Genomic DNA, 13832 nt, shown 5'->3' with positions numbered 1-13832 from the left:
GCTCACAGTACTCAGCCTCGTTGCCTGGAGGCTCTTGTGGAACACCAAGCCCTCTTCGAGAAATCAGTCATATTTCATCAATTAAAACAAACAGGTTCGTCTCAAATCGAGAAGGAAGAGGGTTCGAGAATTCGTCAGCCATACCTACCTCTGCCCATTGCTTCTGTGACTTTGAGCGTTTACTTAGGTCAGAAGTTCCAGTGATTTGCAAGAAGTGAGTCATTATCTAACCAAATATGGCATGCTTGTTCTGATGAGCTTTTGGCAGAGTATGGAAATCCGTATCGATGAATCGCAAGATGAGAATATCCAATCTCCAGTTCCATTTCCCGGAGCGAAGCGCCCCAACGAATCAGGCAAATCGCTTTATAAACCGATGAAGAAAGCCAAAACTCACGACGAGAGTGAAGACTTTCCACCACCGGATTATTTGGTTGCCCACCAGGTCACCTGTTCTCGACATCGGGATCATATCTCAACCTATTACGAGGATGTACCTCGATTACTTCTTGGGGACTGGAAAACAACTGCCTTACATGGAACACAACCCTTCACTGAGGACATCTTCAGTAGGGAATTCGCCGAAGAAAATCCCCACATATCTTTCATTGCTGTCAAATCTTACGATTGTGGTGCATACCACGAAGCTATCAAAGACAAATTCAAAAAGGTGCCCCTACCAGACAACGTGGCGCAACTTCTGAAGCACGTGGACGCACGGCTTTCTCTACTCCAAGAGGACGGTGACTATGCCTCGATCATGAGTGAGATAATCGTTTTCGTATCAAGCGATCTACAAAATTCTCTATCAGCCATTAGTTTGGCCCATCCTGAGTACTTCTCGAAAAGAATTTACGGATCTAATGTTGCACCGATCTTAGACTTCTACCACGCCAGGTCTATCATCGAAAGTTTCATATCGCGAGAGAGTGATATTCTGAGCTCACTTCAGCTGGAGCAGCTAAGGGTGCTTGTTGGCTATATTCGAGAATCTCGAGGCGATGAATTTGACCAGGCTACTGCACAATTCGCTGAAGGCGCCGTCGGTCAAGTCCACTTCTGCAAACTGTTCAGTCTTGGCGATATTGTTGTTCGCGATACAAGTACTGGGCCGTTAGCATATCAAATCACCAATTTAGCCATCGAATCGCATACTGTGAGGATCGATTGTTTTAGTTGGGATTTCAATGGCGAGTTCTTCAAATCCAAGCAGCGTTTTACCGTGCATTGGCCCTCAAATGCCAAGGAAGTTCGGATAGAGACATTGGAGATATATCCATTAAGGTACAGTAACAGCGGTCAGCGTCTTCGCCTGGAGCAGAGAGGATCTAAATTCTGGAATTATCGAGAGCGCACTCTGGTCGATTATGAGTACAAAGGAATATCATATGAACTTCGTGCTGTATGTCATCATCAAAGTTCGAGATACTTAATGCTGACAAACAACAAGATAAGCAATCGTTTTATGATCGATATGGACACGTATCGAAATCTACACCCAGTCAATCAAGAGACCCGTGATGAAGAAGATGAGGGGATTAAGAAGTTGAAACAACCACCCAACGAAACCTTCGTACTTCTACTACCGTCACATATACGAGGGTACGGATTTCATGATAAGAAGTGGAGTAAGATATGCTACATGTTCACGTTCAGTCTTCTATATTGACTAGCTGTCAGGCCTTTTACTCATCGATCAGATCAGGTCGGTGACATGGAGTAGCGACACATTTGATCGACGTCTTGTCCTTAAGGCTCAAAAGAAGGAGATTATCAAAGCGCTCATAACGGTGCATACTACACCGGTTCATACCAACAAGGCTGACATTGTTGAAGGCAAAGGAAATGGACTCATTATGCTCCTACATGGAGGTCCAGGCACAGGCAAGACTCTCACTGCTGAGAGCATTGCTGAATTCGCTGAGCGTCCTTTGTATAAAGTGACGTGTGGTGACATCGGCACGGACGCAGAGAGTGTCGAGAAATATCTCGAATCGGTTCTTTACATTGGAACTTTATGGAAATGCGTTGTTCTTCTTGACGAAGCTGATGTGTTCCTCGAGGAACGAACGCCAACCGACCTCCAGAGAAACGCGCTAGTGTCTGTCTTCCTTCGTGTCCTGGAATATTTTGAGGGCATCCTTATCCTAACCTCGAACCGCGTCGGCACGTTTGATGAAGCTTTCAAGTCTCGAGTGCAGCTGGCCATGCATTATCCATCACTCGATGAGAACGGACGATGGGAGGTGTGGCATATGTTCCTTCGAGATCTGTTACAGGGCGATGAACAAGTCAAGTATACGGAAATTAAGGACAAGCTCGATGTGCTGGCGCGCTATAATTTGAATGGCCGTCAAATCCGAAATGTGTTTAATACTGCAAGGCAATTAGCGCGATATCGAAAAGAGCATCTAGCCTATTCACATTTCGATCAGGCTTTGGAAGTTGTCAATGAATTTGAAGAGTATTTGGTCCACACGCGTGGACATACCGATGAAGAGTATGCAAAAGCACAAGGGCACAGGTAGAAATCGTGGGAAGCCAAGGACATCCTTCTGTGTTTATTTTTTGATCGCTTTCCATAGCCTGTGTCAACGCCATACATTATCCTCAACCCAATTTCATTTTGATGCTCTGACATTGGACAAACGATGCTCGTTCTTTATCACAAGATGATATGGACGGGAAATACTGTCTACCTGCGACATCCATCCCAGATCGAGTCGACTTCCATGCGAAAGCTTTGGCTGTTGAACCATTTCCCTTAGTTGTATCTCACGATCTTGTACGGCGCATAGTCTAGTCTTGCTTTGACATGTTGCAACGGTTGTTGTATCTTGAGAGATGGTGTATGTGTTGTAAAGTCGAGCCGGTGCATTCCTGGGTTCGTTGGGGGAGCTCCAATGCTCCTGCGAGTGGTGGTTACGCACCTCACCTTCCGTACCAAACTTAGCCCCGCATGTCACGCACATATGCCGCTGAAAATTGTGGATAACCCTTAAGTGTGTAAGGAGTTGTGCGTAAGGCTCTTCGCCTAATACCGGTAGCATCTCATCGCAAAGCTCACAATCGATCGCCAGCTGTGCGCTCATAGTAGATATAGGCCCCTTGCTGCTACCAGAGAAGCGCTTAGAGCTAATCACGGGATCAACATTATCAAACTTTTCAAGTCCAAAATGTGATGTTACGGCGTCAGGCAAATTTGAGCGTGTGTCCATCAAGGATGCCATGTTCCTGGAATCATTTCGGACATTCGAGTCAAAACCTTCGCCTCTTCTGATGCTTATGGGTTTTTGAGATGCATCTCTCTTCTCCCTCATGAGATGATCATTCATTGCTCGCCGTCGAATCGCGGACATATTGTCTCTGCGTCTGATGTTCGCATTGGTCTTGGGTTCCGCCTCGAATCGCCCTGTCCGAATAGGGTCGTATGAGTTTGGGCCTGATTTCTTCTTATGATTTGTTTGGGGATGGCTTGGGAATTCTCTATACCCGGGAAGAAAACTATGGAGGGGTTTGGCCCTGTGACGAGACGCATCGTTCTGGTGTTGGTGATGGTCATCAGCAGTAGATTTGATTGCTTTTTGGCGGTCAGATATGTAAAGAATGGGCTCCGATAAACCCAACTTTGGCCTGGTATCAATGGTGTCAGTATTGAAGATCGATGCTCCTGTTTCTGGAGGGTCGGGGTCATGGGTTCCATCCTTCAATTCCACGTGAGTTCCACCTTTGAGAGAACCCGACTGAGGTCCCTTAAAGGAATTGTGTACAGAATTAATCGAAAAAACGTCTGCGAGATATCCTTCATTAACATTGAGTTCTCAAGGAACATGGAGCCGAACATTACTCACATCGGGGTAGTGCGCTAAGGTCGTTCGCCGATACCTTGGGTGTGGGAAGCTCAAGAGCACGCCTTTCTCCATCATTCAAATCTGAGTTGGGCACTAACCTTCTTCGTACAGCAGCTTTCTTTTCTTCTCCGCTCAAAGAACGCATGAGTCGATCACAAGGTCCAATGATTCCTTTCTTAAGCAGCTCCTTTTTGTACATATGACGGATCGCCTTTTCTCCAACTATTCGTAACGGGTGCCCCGGTACAGAAGTATAGTCGAGTGGTGTAGAAGTTACGTATTCTTTGATCTCGGACGTCCCAGATCCTGGTATTCTTATTGTGTGTCTGTTGTTTACCATATCTATTTCTTGCCCTCGACTATGTCCCTCATGAAGATCAGCCTCGCTTTCAAGGTGAGAAACGTCGGCAGATGACCCTGTTTCATGACTGCTAGGCTTCAGGCGTTTGTTGGGCGTTAATTTACGTTCCCGTGGCGGTACTTCTTGTCTTGATTCTGCAAGTAATGGAGGGGCATGTTCGATGGGCGGAGTTGCTGCGCGATGGCGACGAGGCGGGGGATCATAACGATAGGGTTCCCGGTGAGAACCAGGCACTCCAACTGACTCTGCCATATTCAAACTCAGAATGTTCGTCGGGAGACCTTGTTCCAAGAACAAAGTCTTGTGAATGTAGAGCAAAGCTGGACTGGACAGGATGAGGTGCAATGAGGCTGAGCTCAATCGTACGCCAAGTTCCTCTCACAGCAGCACAGCTGGACGTCACAACTGCAGGTCGCTTAACGATCGATGGTAATTGGCCGCATTGAGGCTGTACATTGTATGGGCTGTACGTACATCTTATGGGCTGTGCATTGCACACACAAAATTTATGTCTTGTTACGATATGTGAAAATTGAAGTTATTACTCAAACGTTAGGATTACCCTACCGTTGAACTTTCAATGCTGAATTTCCATATCTTCATCCTATTTAAGATAATAACTATTGCCAATTCAGCAATGGAGTGACACGAGGTAATGAACATCTATCAAAGGAACTTTTCTTTCGTCTACAAATATTTCCTTACCTTTTATACGGCGATTCTCGAGACAACAATCATACATGCTTTTGCACTATAAAATGTGCCTCCTCTTGCACTAGAATATCAAATTGAACCACCAGATGGAGGGCTACAGTCATCTCATCTATGTCTATTTCCACACGTCTTGATACACCTAAATGCTCACAGACTACTATGCAGCGGTAGCTCCATCTCGACGTCAAGCTGTTGCGATGTCCCTCAGTGACGAATTATACTATCAAATGTCTTCACCAATGCAATGACATGACCTCAGAACATCAAATCAGATATGAAAACACACCATGGGAGAACTTGTCGAAATGTCCTTGTAAAAATAAATTCTATTGAAAAGGTCATAAGGAATGCATCATGTCAATCATTTACCGCTCATGCTCAGGTAGTTATGGGTATCCGACACTTATCGAAAAGTCAATCCAAAACAAAGGATATACAAGTCGCAAGAAAAGAGAAACGTACAACCAAAACCCCCACCCTACGCAATAGTATCCGACTCCTCATGTTCCAACAACGCCGACACCTCCTCCCTCCCATTCACACTCCCCCTCCAAAACGGCCTCCCCTGCCTCTCCGCCCTCCAAACCTCCACCCTCCTCGCCGCCACAATCCCACCACTCCAGCACAACCCCGCCACAAACCCCACAGCATCGTTCTTAAACGCCAACAGCGCGGCGACCGTGACAAGCATGACAGCCCACCTATCCTTCTTCTCCTGCTCGTCGAGCGTCTTCACGCGCTTCCCGTCCCAGCTGCGATCAACGTTCAGCACGCGGAGGTCCCGCGCGTCCGTGTTGACGCTCTCGCCGACCTTCGCGAGTTCGATCCCCGCGGCGAGGACTAGGATCCCGAGGATGGACTTTGGGATTCCGGCGAGGACGCCGACGATCGCGGATGGGTGGAAGAAGGCGGCGAGCCCGAGGGAGAACTTGAGCGCGCCTAGGAAGATGATGCTCGCGCCGCTGCGGGCCCCGAAGCGGAATTGGCCGGCGAGACCGCCGGACCCGTGGCACACGGGCATCGCGCCGAACCAGCAGCCGATGAGGTTGAAGAGCGAGACGGAGGTCCCGATTTGGGTTACGCTGGGGGTTGGCGGGTACGGTGGGGAGGGGAGGAGGTCGCTGGCGAGGGCGGAGACGGCGATGACGGAGTTGAGGAGGGTGAGGGGGAGTTGGCCGAGGGAGGCGGTGGTGGTGGCTTTCCAGAAATCGTGGGCGGATGGGTGGACGATGGGGATGGAGTGGGAGGGGGTGGGAGGTTGGGAGTTGCTGGTTGGAGACAAGAGGGAGAGTATGATTCCGATGGTGAAGACGATGATGGCGTAGGGAAGTTTTGGATATGCCAATGTGAGTAGGAGGAACAAGGCTGCTGCGATGGCCCATAGAAGATTGTCTCCCCACCACGGTCCAGTCCATCCAAGTGGTGCCAAAAGAGAAGATCCAGCGCTCAAACAGAGAGATAATCCAGCTCCAACTTGGATGCCTTTTACCACGGGTACTGGCGTCACGCGGTTCGCCCAGTTGATCAAACCCGTGACACTCAAGATGCCCACCAAAGTAGCCACCACGAGTCCTGCTGCCGCGTTCTCCTCGATGGTGAATTTCTGAGCTATTGCGACTGCTGCGATGGCCTTCATAGGTTGGACTGGTAGTGGTATGCCAAACGCGGTGCCCGTCAGCATGTTCGCTGCGCCCGTGAACAGAAGCGTCGCGGGCAAAGAAATGGATCCCGTGATAACCAAGGCCGTCATAAGAGGAAGAAGAGTCCCCAAGTCTCCGAGCGATCCCGAGAGCTCTGAAAGAAGCGAAGTCCTCACGGTCCTGACATTGTGATGATAGACCTGGCGGAGATGCGGAGATGGGTTCGCGAGCTTAGGGAAAGAAATCATGACGCCGGCGTGCGCGTCGCCCTAAGAATAGGCGTACAGAAGAAGATATTCGAGGGAGTTCCAAAGGTAAAAATCTGTTTCTTATCAATAACTATATAAAAATGTTGTGGGCAGTGACAGGGAGTTAAATATGCTTCGCGTACGGCACTTTCGGAGATGCAGGCTGATGCGGGTTTGGTCGCTAAGCCGTAAGAAGCCACACAGAGCCACACCGATAGACGTCACCTGCCGCTGAACCCTCCCACGTGTCGTCCCATTGTACCCTGATGTCTGCTTTGTCTGTTTTGATGGCAAGCGTACCGAAACAATATATGGCGGTGCTTAGTGTAAGACTATGTACCGATAGTCAGGTTGTACAAACTACAATTTAGTGCTGGAATCAATGGCAATAAGACCAGGTATACCCAAAAAGGAAATATTGTTCTGCACTAGCAAGCCATCACAGTTTACTTTATTGCGTGCGAACCAAACACATACATTGTCTCGTGTTGAATATTTTTGTTCACATTGTTTCATTCGTTATGATTTGTGATAACACAATCTAAGCAGCCGTCTCAAGTTTGGCTTGAGGTTCCGCCAACTGAATCTTGCCCTCCGCATCATAGACAATCTCTCTTATCTTGACACACCTCAAATGGTTCTTCCCGGAGATACTCGTGTCGTGATAGAACAGATACCACTTTCCCTTGAACTCCGCAATGGAGTGGTGAGTCGTCCATCCCAAGACCGGTTCCAAAATCCTCCCTCCGTATGTGAAAGGGCCCAGCGGGCTGTCGCTAATGCCATACGCCAAATAGTGTGTATCACCGGTTGAGTACGAAAAGTAGTACTTTCCATTGTACTTGTGCAGCCATGCGGCTTCGAAGAAGCGTCGATCGTGATCAGACGAGTGGATTGGCTGGCCAGTCTCGCCATCGAGAAGAAGAACGTCCTGCGGGGGCGAGGCAAAAGACTTCATATCGTCGTTAAGCTTGCCGACCTTGGCAGACAGTGCGGGGCCATCCTGCGCTTCCATCGTCGAATACGCATCCCTCTGAAATTCACCCGTCGTCCAGCATTGCAACTGGCCTCCCCATATTCCTCCAAAGTACAGATACGCCTGCCCGTCATCGTCGACGAAGGTAGCGGGGTCGATGCTGAAGCTACCCTGAATTGGCTCCGGTTCCGGTTTAAATGGGCCTTCGGGCTTGTCGCCCTCCGCAACGCCCACTCTGAAGATGCCATCCTTGTCCCGGGCGGGAAAATATAGGTAGTATTTGCCGTTCTTCGTTGCGGCATCTGGCGCCCACAATTGCTTCGACACCCACGGCACGTCTTCTTGTTTCAAAACGACGCCGTGGTCTGTGACTGGCCCGCCGACTTCTTCCATGCTGAAGACGTGGTAGTCGTTCATGTCGTATTGGTCGCCGTTGTCATTGTTGGGGATGTCGGTCTCCCGGTCGTGCGACGGATAGATGAAGAGTTTGCCATTGAAGACGTGCGCGGAGGGGTCGGCTGTGAATACGTGGGTGACGATGGGGTCCTTGTCAGCCATGGTGATAGAGTTTTAAACCACTGTTTAGCAAATTGTTCGTTCAATCGTTGATTGTAGGTCAATAGCACAGAGCTAAGGTCACGGAATCATAAAGCTCTTAAGAACGACCCCGCCATACAGCAAAAGGCCCAATTCGTGGCGAATTTAGCCATTACATTAGCCATCGGCACGGCTAGCCTAGCTACCTTAGAGGCCGAGAGATGGTGTCTTGTGATTCTCAAAAGGCACTGTTAAAATGACATCGTTCCAGACTGAGTGATTGAGGGAAACGCGGTGGTGTTTCGCGGTACAGATGGTGCCTTTAGCCGCTCGTATTCATCCGCTGCAGTAGACCCATCTGTTAGCAGAAATGCCTCGGATCTCCGGACGTTGAACCATTGTTAGTAACTCCGATCACCAGTGTAGCATTAGATATTGATGACGGATTGCGTCCCGGGTGGACCGTTTCGGATGCATGTTACACGAGGATTTTGATAACCCTGGAATGGGGAAGAGGGTGATGCACGTGTTTTCGCGTTCACGGTTCAGATTTCCTGTTTAGGTTAGTATACCCAAAGGGTCTGCTTAATTCACGAAAGAAATATCATCGTGATAAGTAGAAGCAAGCTTCAGCAACTCAATTTTGAATAGTCTGCAGTATCTTTGTATGTTTTCTCTAGAAAAGAACAATCGTTACAAAACCCAAATATATGAATGACTCATTGTCTCTCTCAGATGATTCAAACTCTAATCAACACAACTCTAGCTCGTCCAATTTCCATATCCCGAAAGAAGAAAGATGAAAAGTTTCTAGGCCGACTATCCTCAAATCTCACATCCCCGCAAGATACCTATGATCCCCCGTAACCTCCGTGACCTCAAGCGTATCCCCAACCCTAATCTCCATCCCCTCGCCCCTCGGCACACACAACATCCCAAAGCAAGGCTTAAACGTGATCCCCTCATCAATCCTCCTATACTTCATAAGCGTATCCCACGGCTGTCTAGGATTCTTCTCCCCACTCTCCGTATCAACATTAGGTACCTGGCACCGCGCACACCGCTGCGTGATATCCAGCACGAGCTCCCCATCTTTCTCGGCGCTTGACGTGATCCGAAGCGTCTTCCAGCGATCTTCGTCCCAAGGTTTCGTCGCGTCACCTTTGACGAGGATGTTGGGTCTGAACCTCGTGACTGGGATTGTGAGGCCTTCCGCGGCTTGGAGACGGGTGTTGAGCTCGTCGATGCTGGCTTCGGTGCCCACGAGGATGGGCATGAGGTCTGGGAAACATGTCGATGCGTTTCGTCCTAGGACCTTGGGTGCGCCGTTGGAGACAAGTGGCCTCGGGACGTCGCTGTATGGCGATTTATAGACGAGGCGGACTTCCCGGCCGAAGAAGTCGTTGAATTGGTTTGTTAGTTCAGCGGAGTAGCAATGTGCGGGCGTCACGGCGCTCCAGACGGTGGCATCGACGAGGGAGGTGTTGGAGGCGAGCCAGGATGCGGAAGGGTGCGCTGGGATGGAGAATTGGAGCTTCTCGTCCATGGAGTTCGGGGCTGGCGCCGTGATGGTGAGGGTGTCGGTTGAGGAGTCGTAGGTCGGGCGGATGAGAGTCATCTTGGAGAGGTTGCGAATCGTGAGGAATTTGTAATCTGGATAGCTCACCCACATCCATTGGCGATCTGTATAGTCGTTTAGTTCAGGGGCCCGATGTGTGGCTATATTGGTTATGTGTATAGACTCACCTAGATCCAGACCAGTGGGCAGAAGCTTTGCGGATGGTACGGATATTCCATGACAGCTTTTGATAGGATGGATGAGCAATTGCGTGATCTTAGTTGGTGCTGGAAGGGGCCCAACATCACGTTGAGGTTTGGTATTCAACGATTTGGATTGTGCTTGAGTCGTGAGTCGGATGTATAGGAAATAGGTCAAGATTGGGAGGAAAAACACTGAGAGTACAATTGCGCCCTGAGTAGTACTCGAAGAAGCCATTGTGAACGAGCTAGGCAAGCTTCAGATTGTGCAATGCCTGGAAAAAGATGTTGAAAGTGCTCAGTCAAAAGATCATATCAGTTTACGAGTACAATTGGTCTCGCTTATGGCTTGTTGTGATGACAAAGTCAGCGTCTGACGCCAGGTCTAGAATGATGTTAGAAGGTCGGAAAAGACATTGACGGATTCAATTCTACACTCCACCGGATGTGGGGTAGATACGCAGATAGCGATGACGAGAGGAAGGTTCGCACTTGAACGTTTCTGGAGAGTTACATTAGCGCAAACGGGGACCGCATGATGATGTGAACAACTACCGACGCTAGAACTCACCATCCGCCGGAACACCAGGGTACTCTTCTTCCAACCTCACACCTTGAACGTTGTTATTCAACTGTTAGAGACCTTGTGTGGCATCTTTCTGCACTCACGAATTTCCTCAAGCTTCGGTAACGCACAGATCAAAGTGAAAAAAGCTTGTAATACAGAAGCTATATGTATATCTAAAATGAACATTGAAGTCAATCCTTCTATTATCTTCCATCGTTACGTCTCTTCCATACATTGCGTCAGGCTTCGGTATATCGATTATTAATAAGTCCAAACACTAAGATATGGAGGGGAAAAACATTGGCAATAACATTGCAACGATACATTATTGGGTATACCCTACTTCAATCGAAGCCCATCATGAGGCTAATCAAAACGCAGCATCAAAAAGATATCGAGTAGATTGTGAAAACGGAAAAGGAAAACTCCGTAGAGGAGAGGGTTTGCTCGACTTAACGATTGCTCGATGAGACCGAGGATCGGAGCCACTTTCTCAGTGACCTTAGTTTGGTGGTTTCTGTTAAGGGAGGGGACGAGGACCGGAGCCAGCCGGCCATCAGATTGTGGTGGGACCACCTATGTTTCTACTCCTCAACCCCAGTTGACTTCGTCGTTCCATCCCATCTCGCGATGGGGTATAACGGTGTGTTGCGAGATGTTACTGGGGCGCCTCTTCATCTGAATCATCCGCGAAAAGCGATTCTCGTCCTTGGGAGGAGGCGGTGGAGGCTGATCGGGGAAATGTTGAGATCCACGATTGCTCGAGTTGGAGATGTTGATCAGCTTGGGGACGTATCTGCGCGAGCTAGTGCTACCCGTGTGCTGGTGGTGGAGGAAGTTCGGCGGCACACTCTGTCTGGGATATTGCGCAAAGTTGGCATTGGAGTGTTGCGAGGCTGGCCGCACGAATCCGGCATGCGAATGCTGCGACGTGGGGCGCGCAAAAGCAGAGTACTGTGACGTTGGCACTTGGACGACTTCCTTTTGTGGCTGCGGTGTGTAATTCATGTACGCATTTGGCTGCTGGAAGTTGACCAAGTCGGGAGTCGATACAAAACCTGCGTTTGGCCACGCGGTTTGGGCAAAGGTCTGGGGAACAGGCTGAGGTTGACTGAAATCCGTGGTCATCGGCGTCATGTTTGCCGCGAAACCTCCAAACGCATCCATGGGCGTATCCATGCTCATGGTGTTTGGCGTCATATTGGCGCTAACAGGCCATTGGCTTGGTTCCATCGGTGGTTGCATCGATGTTGGTGTCATGGTCTGCATGGGCTCAACTGGATCGAGGTCCATCATTGCATGCTCAGGCGGCATACCATGGGAGCTGGACAGTCGCTGGTCCGGGGTGAACTCGAAGGGCTCTAGCTTGCAGTCGACAAGCTCAGTCGTGTCGTTAGACTCCATTTGTTCCACTTGCTCGATGGGCTCAGGTGCCTCATTGCTGTCCGGCGCTTCGATTTCTGCCAACTCGTACGTCTCTTCAATGAGCTTCTCGACATCGAACATGCGGTTGTCCCATTTCGTCTCCAGCTTGTACCTCAGTCGGTTGCATTTCTTCGATTCCCAAGTGAATTGGGGAATGCTCTGTTCATCGCCATGTTTCTGCGTGAGCATGGAGCTCCATGCCTGCGAGACGTCCGGTTGCTTAAGGAGGCCGAGGATGACGTTCGTGAAGTTCCATTTCGATCGCTTCTCCTCGAAATGTAACGCGATATGCTCACAACGCTCCTCCCATGTAGTTAGTAAGCAACCACAGAAACCGCAACCCCAAGCGTCCTTGTCGTGCATCACTATCTCGTACTTTTTCACACATGGCGACGCTTTCCTGCTGGTAGGTTGTCCGCTTTCTCTCGGTTGCTTGCAGTTCTCGCAGCCCTATTGTTTGTTAGTAATCCGTCTATGTGAACGCGTATCGGATATCGTACATGTAGTTTGGTATGATGCTCACGGAAGCGCTTTCCGGCATGGAAGATCTGTTCGCAATCCGGGCATCGCCATGTCAACCTTTGCTCATGGAATTCCTCCTCGTGCGACTTCCAGTAGGGCTTGGACTTCAAAGCTTTGTCACAAAAGGTGCAGGCGAAATTCTTTTGCGACGCGTTGGAAATTGTGGAGAGTCGCGACGACGCGGTAGACAAGCGCGACGAGGCAGCACTGTAGTGGGTAAACGACGAGTCGGTTGATGCGATGGACGAACGAGGATCGGACATCATGCTAGTAACCCGGCTTGAGGGCACGCTGAGGTATGAGGATGTTCGGCTTCCGAGGGTAGACATCGAAGACCGGTCAGGGCCAGAGGAGCGCATGCGATCTGCGGTCATGGTGAGCAACGACAGGCCGCCAGGGCGCGGGCCAAATTCACCTCCATTGCGAGCGGCTTCGAGCAACAGGAAGATTTGCTTGTCGTCGAGATGCTTGAGGCCATTGATGTGTTCAATGACCTCGGGCGTGAGTGATGCCTGGCCGGAGAGACGGGGGGAGGGCGACGCGCTTTCGGACACGCTACTGAGCGGAGTTGAACCTTGTAGACTGCGACGCGGACGCTTGAAGCTGTTGGATGGTTGTGGTGTGCTATACTGGAGCTGTGGCTCGTCGGACTCCATGTTATTCGGATGCGCGTTGAGAGTCCTCGATCATGCCGGAGTTTACAGTGGACAGTCCAGGTCGGAAGGGGGTAGAGAATGGGATGGATGGGTTTTTGGTATGGATGGTAGACGGACGGACGATATAGGTAGGTTGCTAGGTATGTACAACGGTTAGAAAGGGAGGGCGACGGGGGCACGAAGTACTGCGGCGATGTTCGAGAAGGTCGCTCGCTTTTGTCGGATGGAACAGAAAGACTACTGAGCTGGGACCTCAGGCCGTCAGGAAGACATTGATCGTCCAATCTCCCGGGCGGAGCGGACGCTCTTGTTTTGAGGATAAGTCGTTTCATCGGGACGACCATGAAACCACGGAGTCGACGCTTGGCGGTGCACGCTGTCATCTCTCCCGTGCGCAGGGCCGTATTGTATATATTTAGAGACCCCTGGCTGGCGAGAGCTGGGTAGGTAGCCTGCGCACACGACGCCGTAGTGTTTCGCTCGTATCTACATTGTACATTGTCGTTGGAATAATGTAAATTCACACACTATGCATTTCTGGCGCTTTCTTTGTCACTGATGATGATGATGGACGTT

General features: G+C 49.8%; 6 protein-coding genes across 6 annotated transcripts; 1 reads left to right on the top strand and 5 right to left on the bottom strand.

Moving 5' to 3' along the window:
- The first annotated feature begins 48 nt into the window (after window positions 1-48).
- On the top strand, window positions 49-2575 carry BU24DRAFT_11106 (P-loop containing nucleoside triphosphate hydrolase protein). Its single transcript, XM_033520793.1, has 4 exons — window positions 49-218; window positions 321-1402; window positions 1451-1628; window positions 1681-2575. Exons 2-4 carry the CDS (start codon window positions 377-379, stop codon window positions 2526-2528), a joined length of 2052 nt encoding a protein of 683 aa, XP_033389266.1. The 5' UTR covers window positions 49-218; window positions 321-376; the 3' UTR covers window positions 2529-2575.
- Window positions 2576-2621: 46 nt separating this feature from the next.
- On the bottom strand, window positions 2622-4464 carry BU24DRAFT_446049 (uncharacterized protein; the record flags this gene model as incomplete). The annotated part of the gene is made up of 2 exons (XM_033530740.1): window positions 2622-3790; window positions 3852-4464. 2 exons carry the CDS (start codon window positions 4462-4464, stop codon window positions 2622-2624), a joined length of 1782 nt encoding a protein of 593 aa, XP_033389265.1.
- Window positions 4465-5030: 566 nt separating this feature from the next.
- BU24DRAFT_416586 (uncharacterized protein) lies at window positions 5031-6928 on the bottom strand. The gene has a single exon (XM_033526496.1). The coding sequence runs from the start codon at window positions 6812-6814 to the stop codon at window positions 5405-5407; it is 1410 nt and encodes a 469-aa protein (XP_033389264.1). The 5' UTR covers window positions 6815-6928; the 3' UTR covers window positions 5031-5404.
- Window positions 6929-7300: 372 nt separating this feature from the next.
- Window positions 7301-8818, bottom strand: BU24DRAFT_416585 (glycoside hydrolase family 43 protein). The gene has a single exon (XM_033526495.1). It carries the CDS (start codon window positions 8346-8348, stop codon window positions 7356-7358), a length of 993 nt encoding a protein of 330 aa, XP_033389263.1. The 5' UTR covers window positions 8349-8818; the 3' UTR covers window positions 7301-7355.
- A 159-nt stretch (window positions 8819-8977) lies between these two features.
- BU24DRAFT_416584 (MOSC-domain-containing protein) lies at window positions 8978-10546 on the bottom strand. The gene is made up of 2 exons (XM_033526494.1): window positions 10074-10546; window positions 8978-10010 (listed from the first exon to the last, which is right to left on the bottom strand). The coding sequence occupies exons 1-2, from the start codon at window positions 10321-10323 to the stop codon at window positions 9160-9162; spliced, it is 1101 nt and encodes a 366-aa protein (XP_033389262.1). The 5' UTR covers window positions 10324-10546; the 3' UTR covers window positions 8978-9159.
- Window positions 10547-11244: 698 nt separating this feature from the next.
- On the bottom strand, window positions 11245-13256 carry BU24DRAFT_339997 (uncharacterized protein; the record flags this gene model as incomplete). The annotated part of the gene is made up of 2 exons (XM_033523212.1): window positions 11245-12528; window positions 12579-13256. The coding sequence occupies 2 exons, from the start codon at window positions 13254-13256 to the stop codon at window positions 11245-11247; spliced, it is 1962 nt and encodes a 653-aa protein (XP_033389261.1).
- Between the last annotated feature and the right edge of the window lie 576 nt (window positions 13257-13832).

The sequence above is a fragment of the Aaosphaeria arxii genome (assembly GCF_010015735.1).
Source record: "Aaosphaeria arxii CBS 175.79 unplaced genomic scaffold BU24scaffold_1, whole genome shotgun sequence".
Lineage (NCBI taxonomy): Eukaryota > Fungi > Ascomycota > Dothideomycetes > Pleosporales > Aaosphaeria > Aaosphaeria arxii.
This window is presented reverse-complemented; position numbering and strand designations above follow the sequence as displayed.

What these genes read in the sequence shown, in the direction of transcription:
- BU24DRAFT_11106 (XM_033520793.1), top strand. Translation starts at nt 377, where the DNA reads ATGAAGAAAGCCAAAACTCACGACGAGAGTGAAGACTTTCCACCACCG. An exon ending in TATCATATGAACTTCGTGCT is followed by an intron (nt 1,403 to 1,450) that starts GTATGTCATCAT and finishes ACAAACAACAAG; the next exon opens with ATAAGCAATCGTTTTATGAT. An exon ending in ATTTCATGATAAGAAGTGGA is followed by an intron (nt 1,629 to 1,680) that starts GTAAGATATGCT and finishes ACTAGCTGTCAG; the next exon opens with GCCTTTTACTCATCGATCAG.
- BU24DRAFT_416586 (XM_033526496.1), bottom strand. Translation starts at nt 6,814, where the DNA reads ATGATTTCTTTCCCTAAGCTCGCGAACCCATCTCCGCATCTCCGCCAG.
- BU24DRAFT_416585 (XM_033526495.1), bottom strand. Translation starts at nt 8,348, where the DNA reads ATGGCTGACAAGGACCCCATCGTCACCCACGTATTCACAGCCGACCCC.
- BU24DRAFT_416584 (XM_033526494.1), bottom strand. Translation starts at nt 10,323, where the DNA reads ATGGCTTCTTCGAGTACTACTCAGGGCGCAATTGTACTCTCAGTGTTT. An exon ending in GCCCACTGGTCTGGATCTAG is followed by an intron (nt 10,011 to 10,073) that starts GTGAGTCTATAC and finishes ACGACTATACAG; the next exon opens with ATCGCCAATGGATGTGGGTG.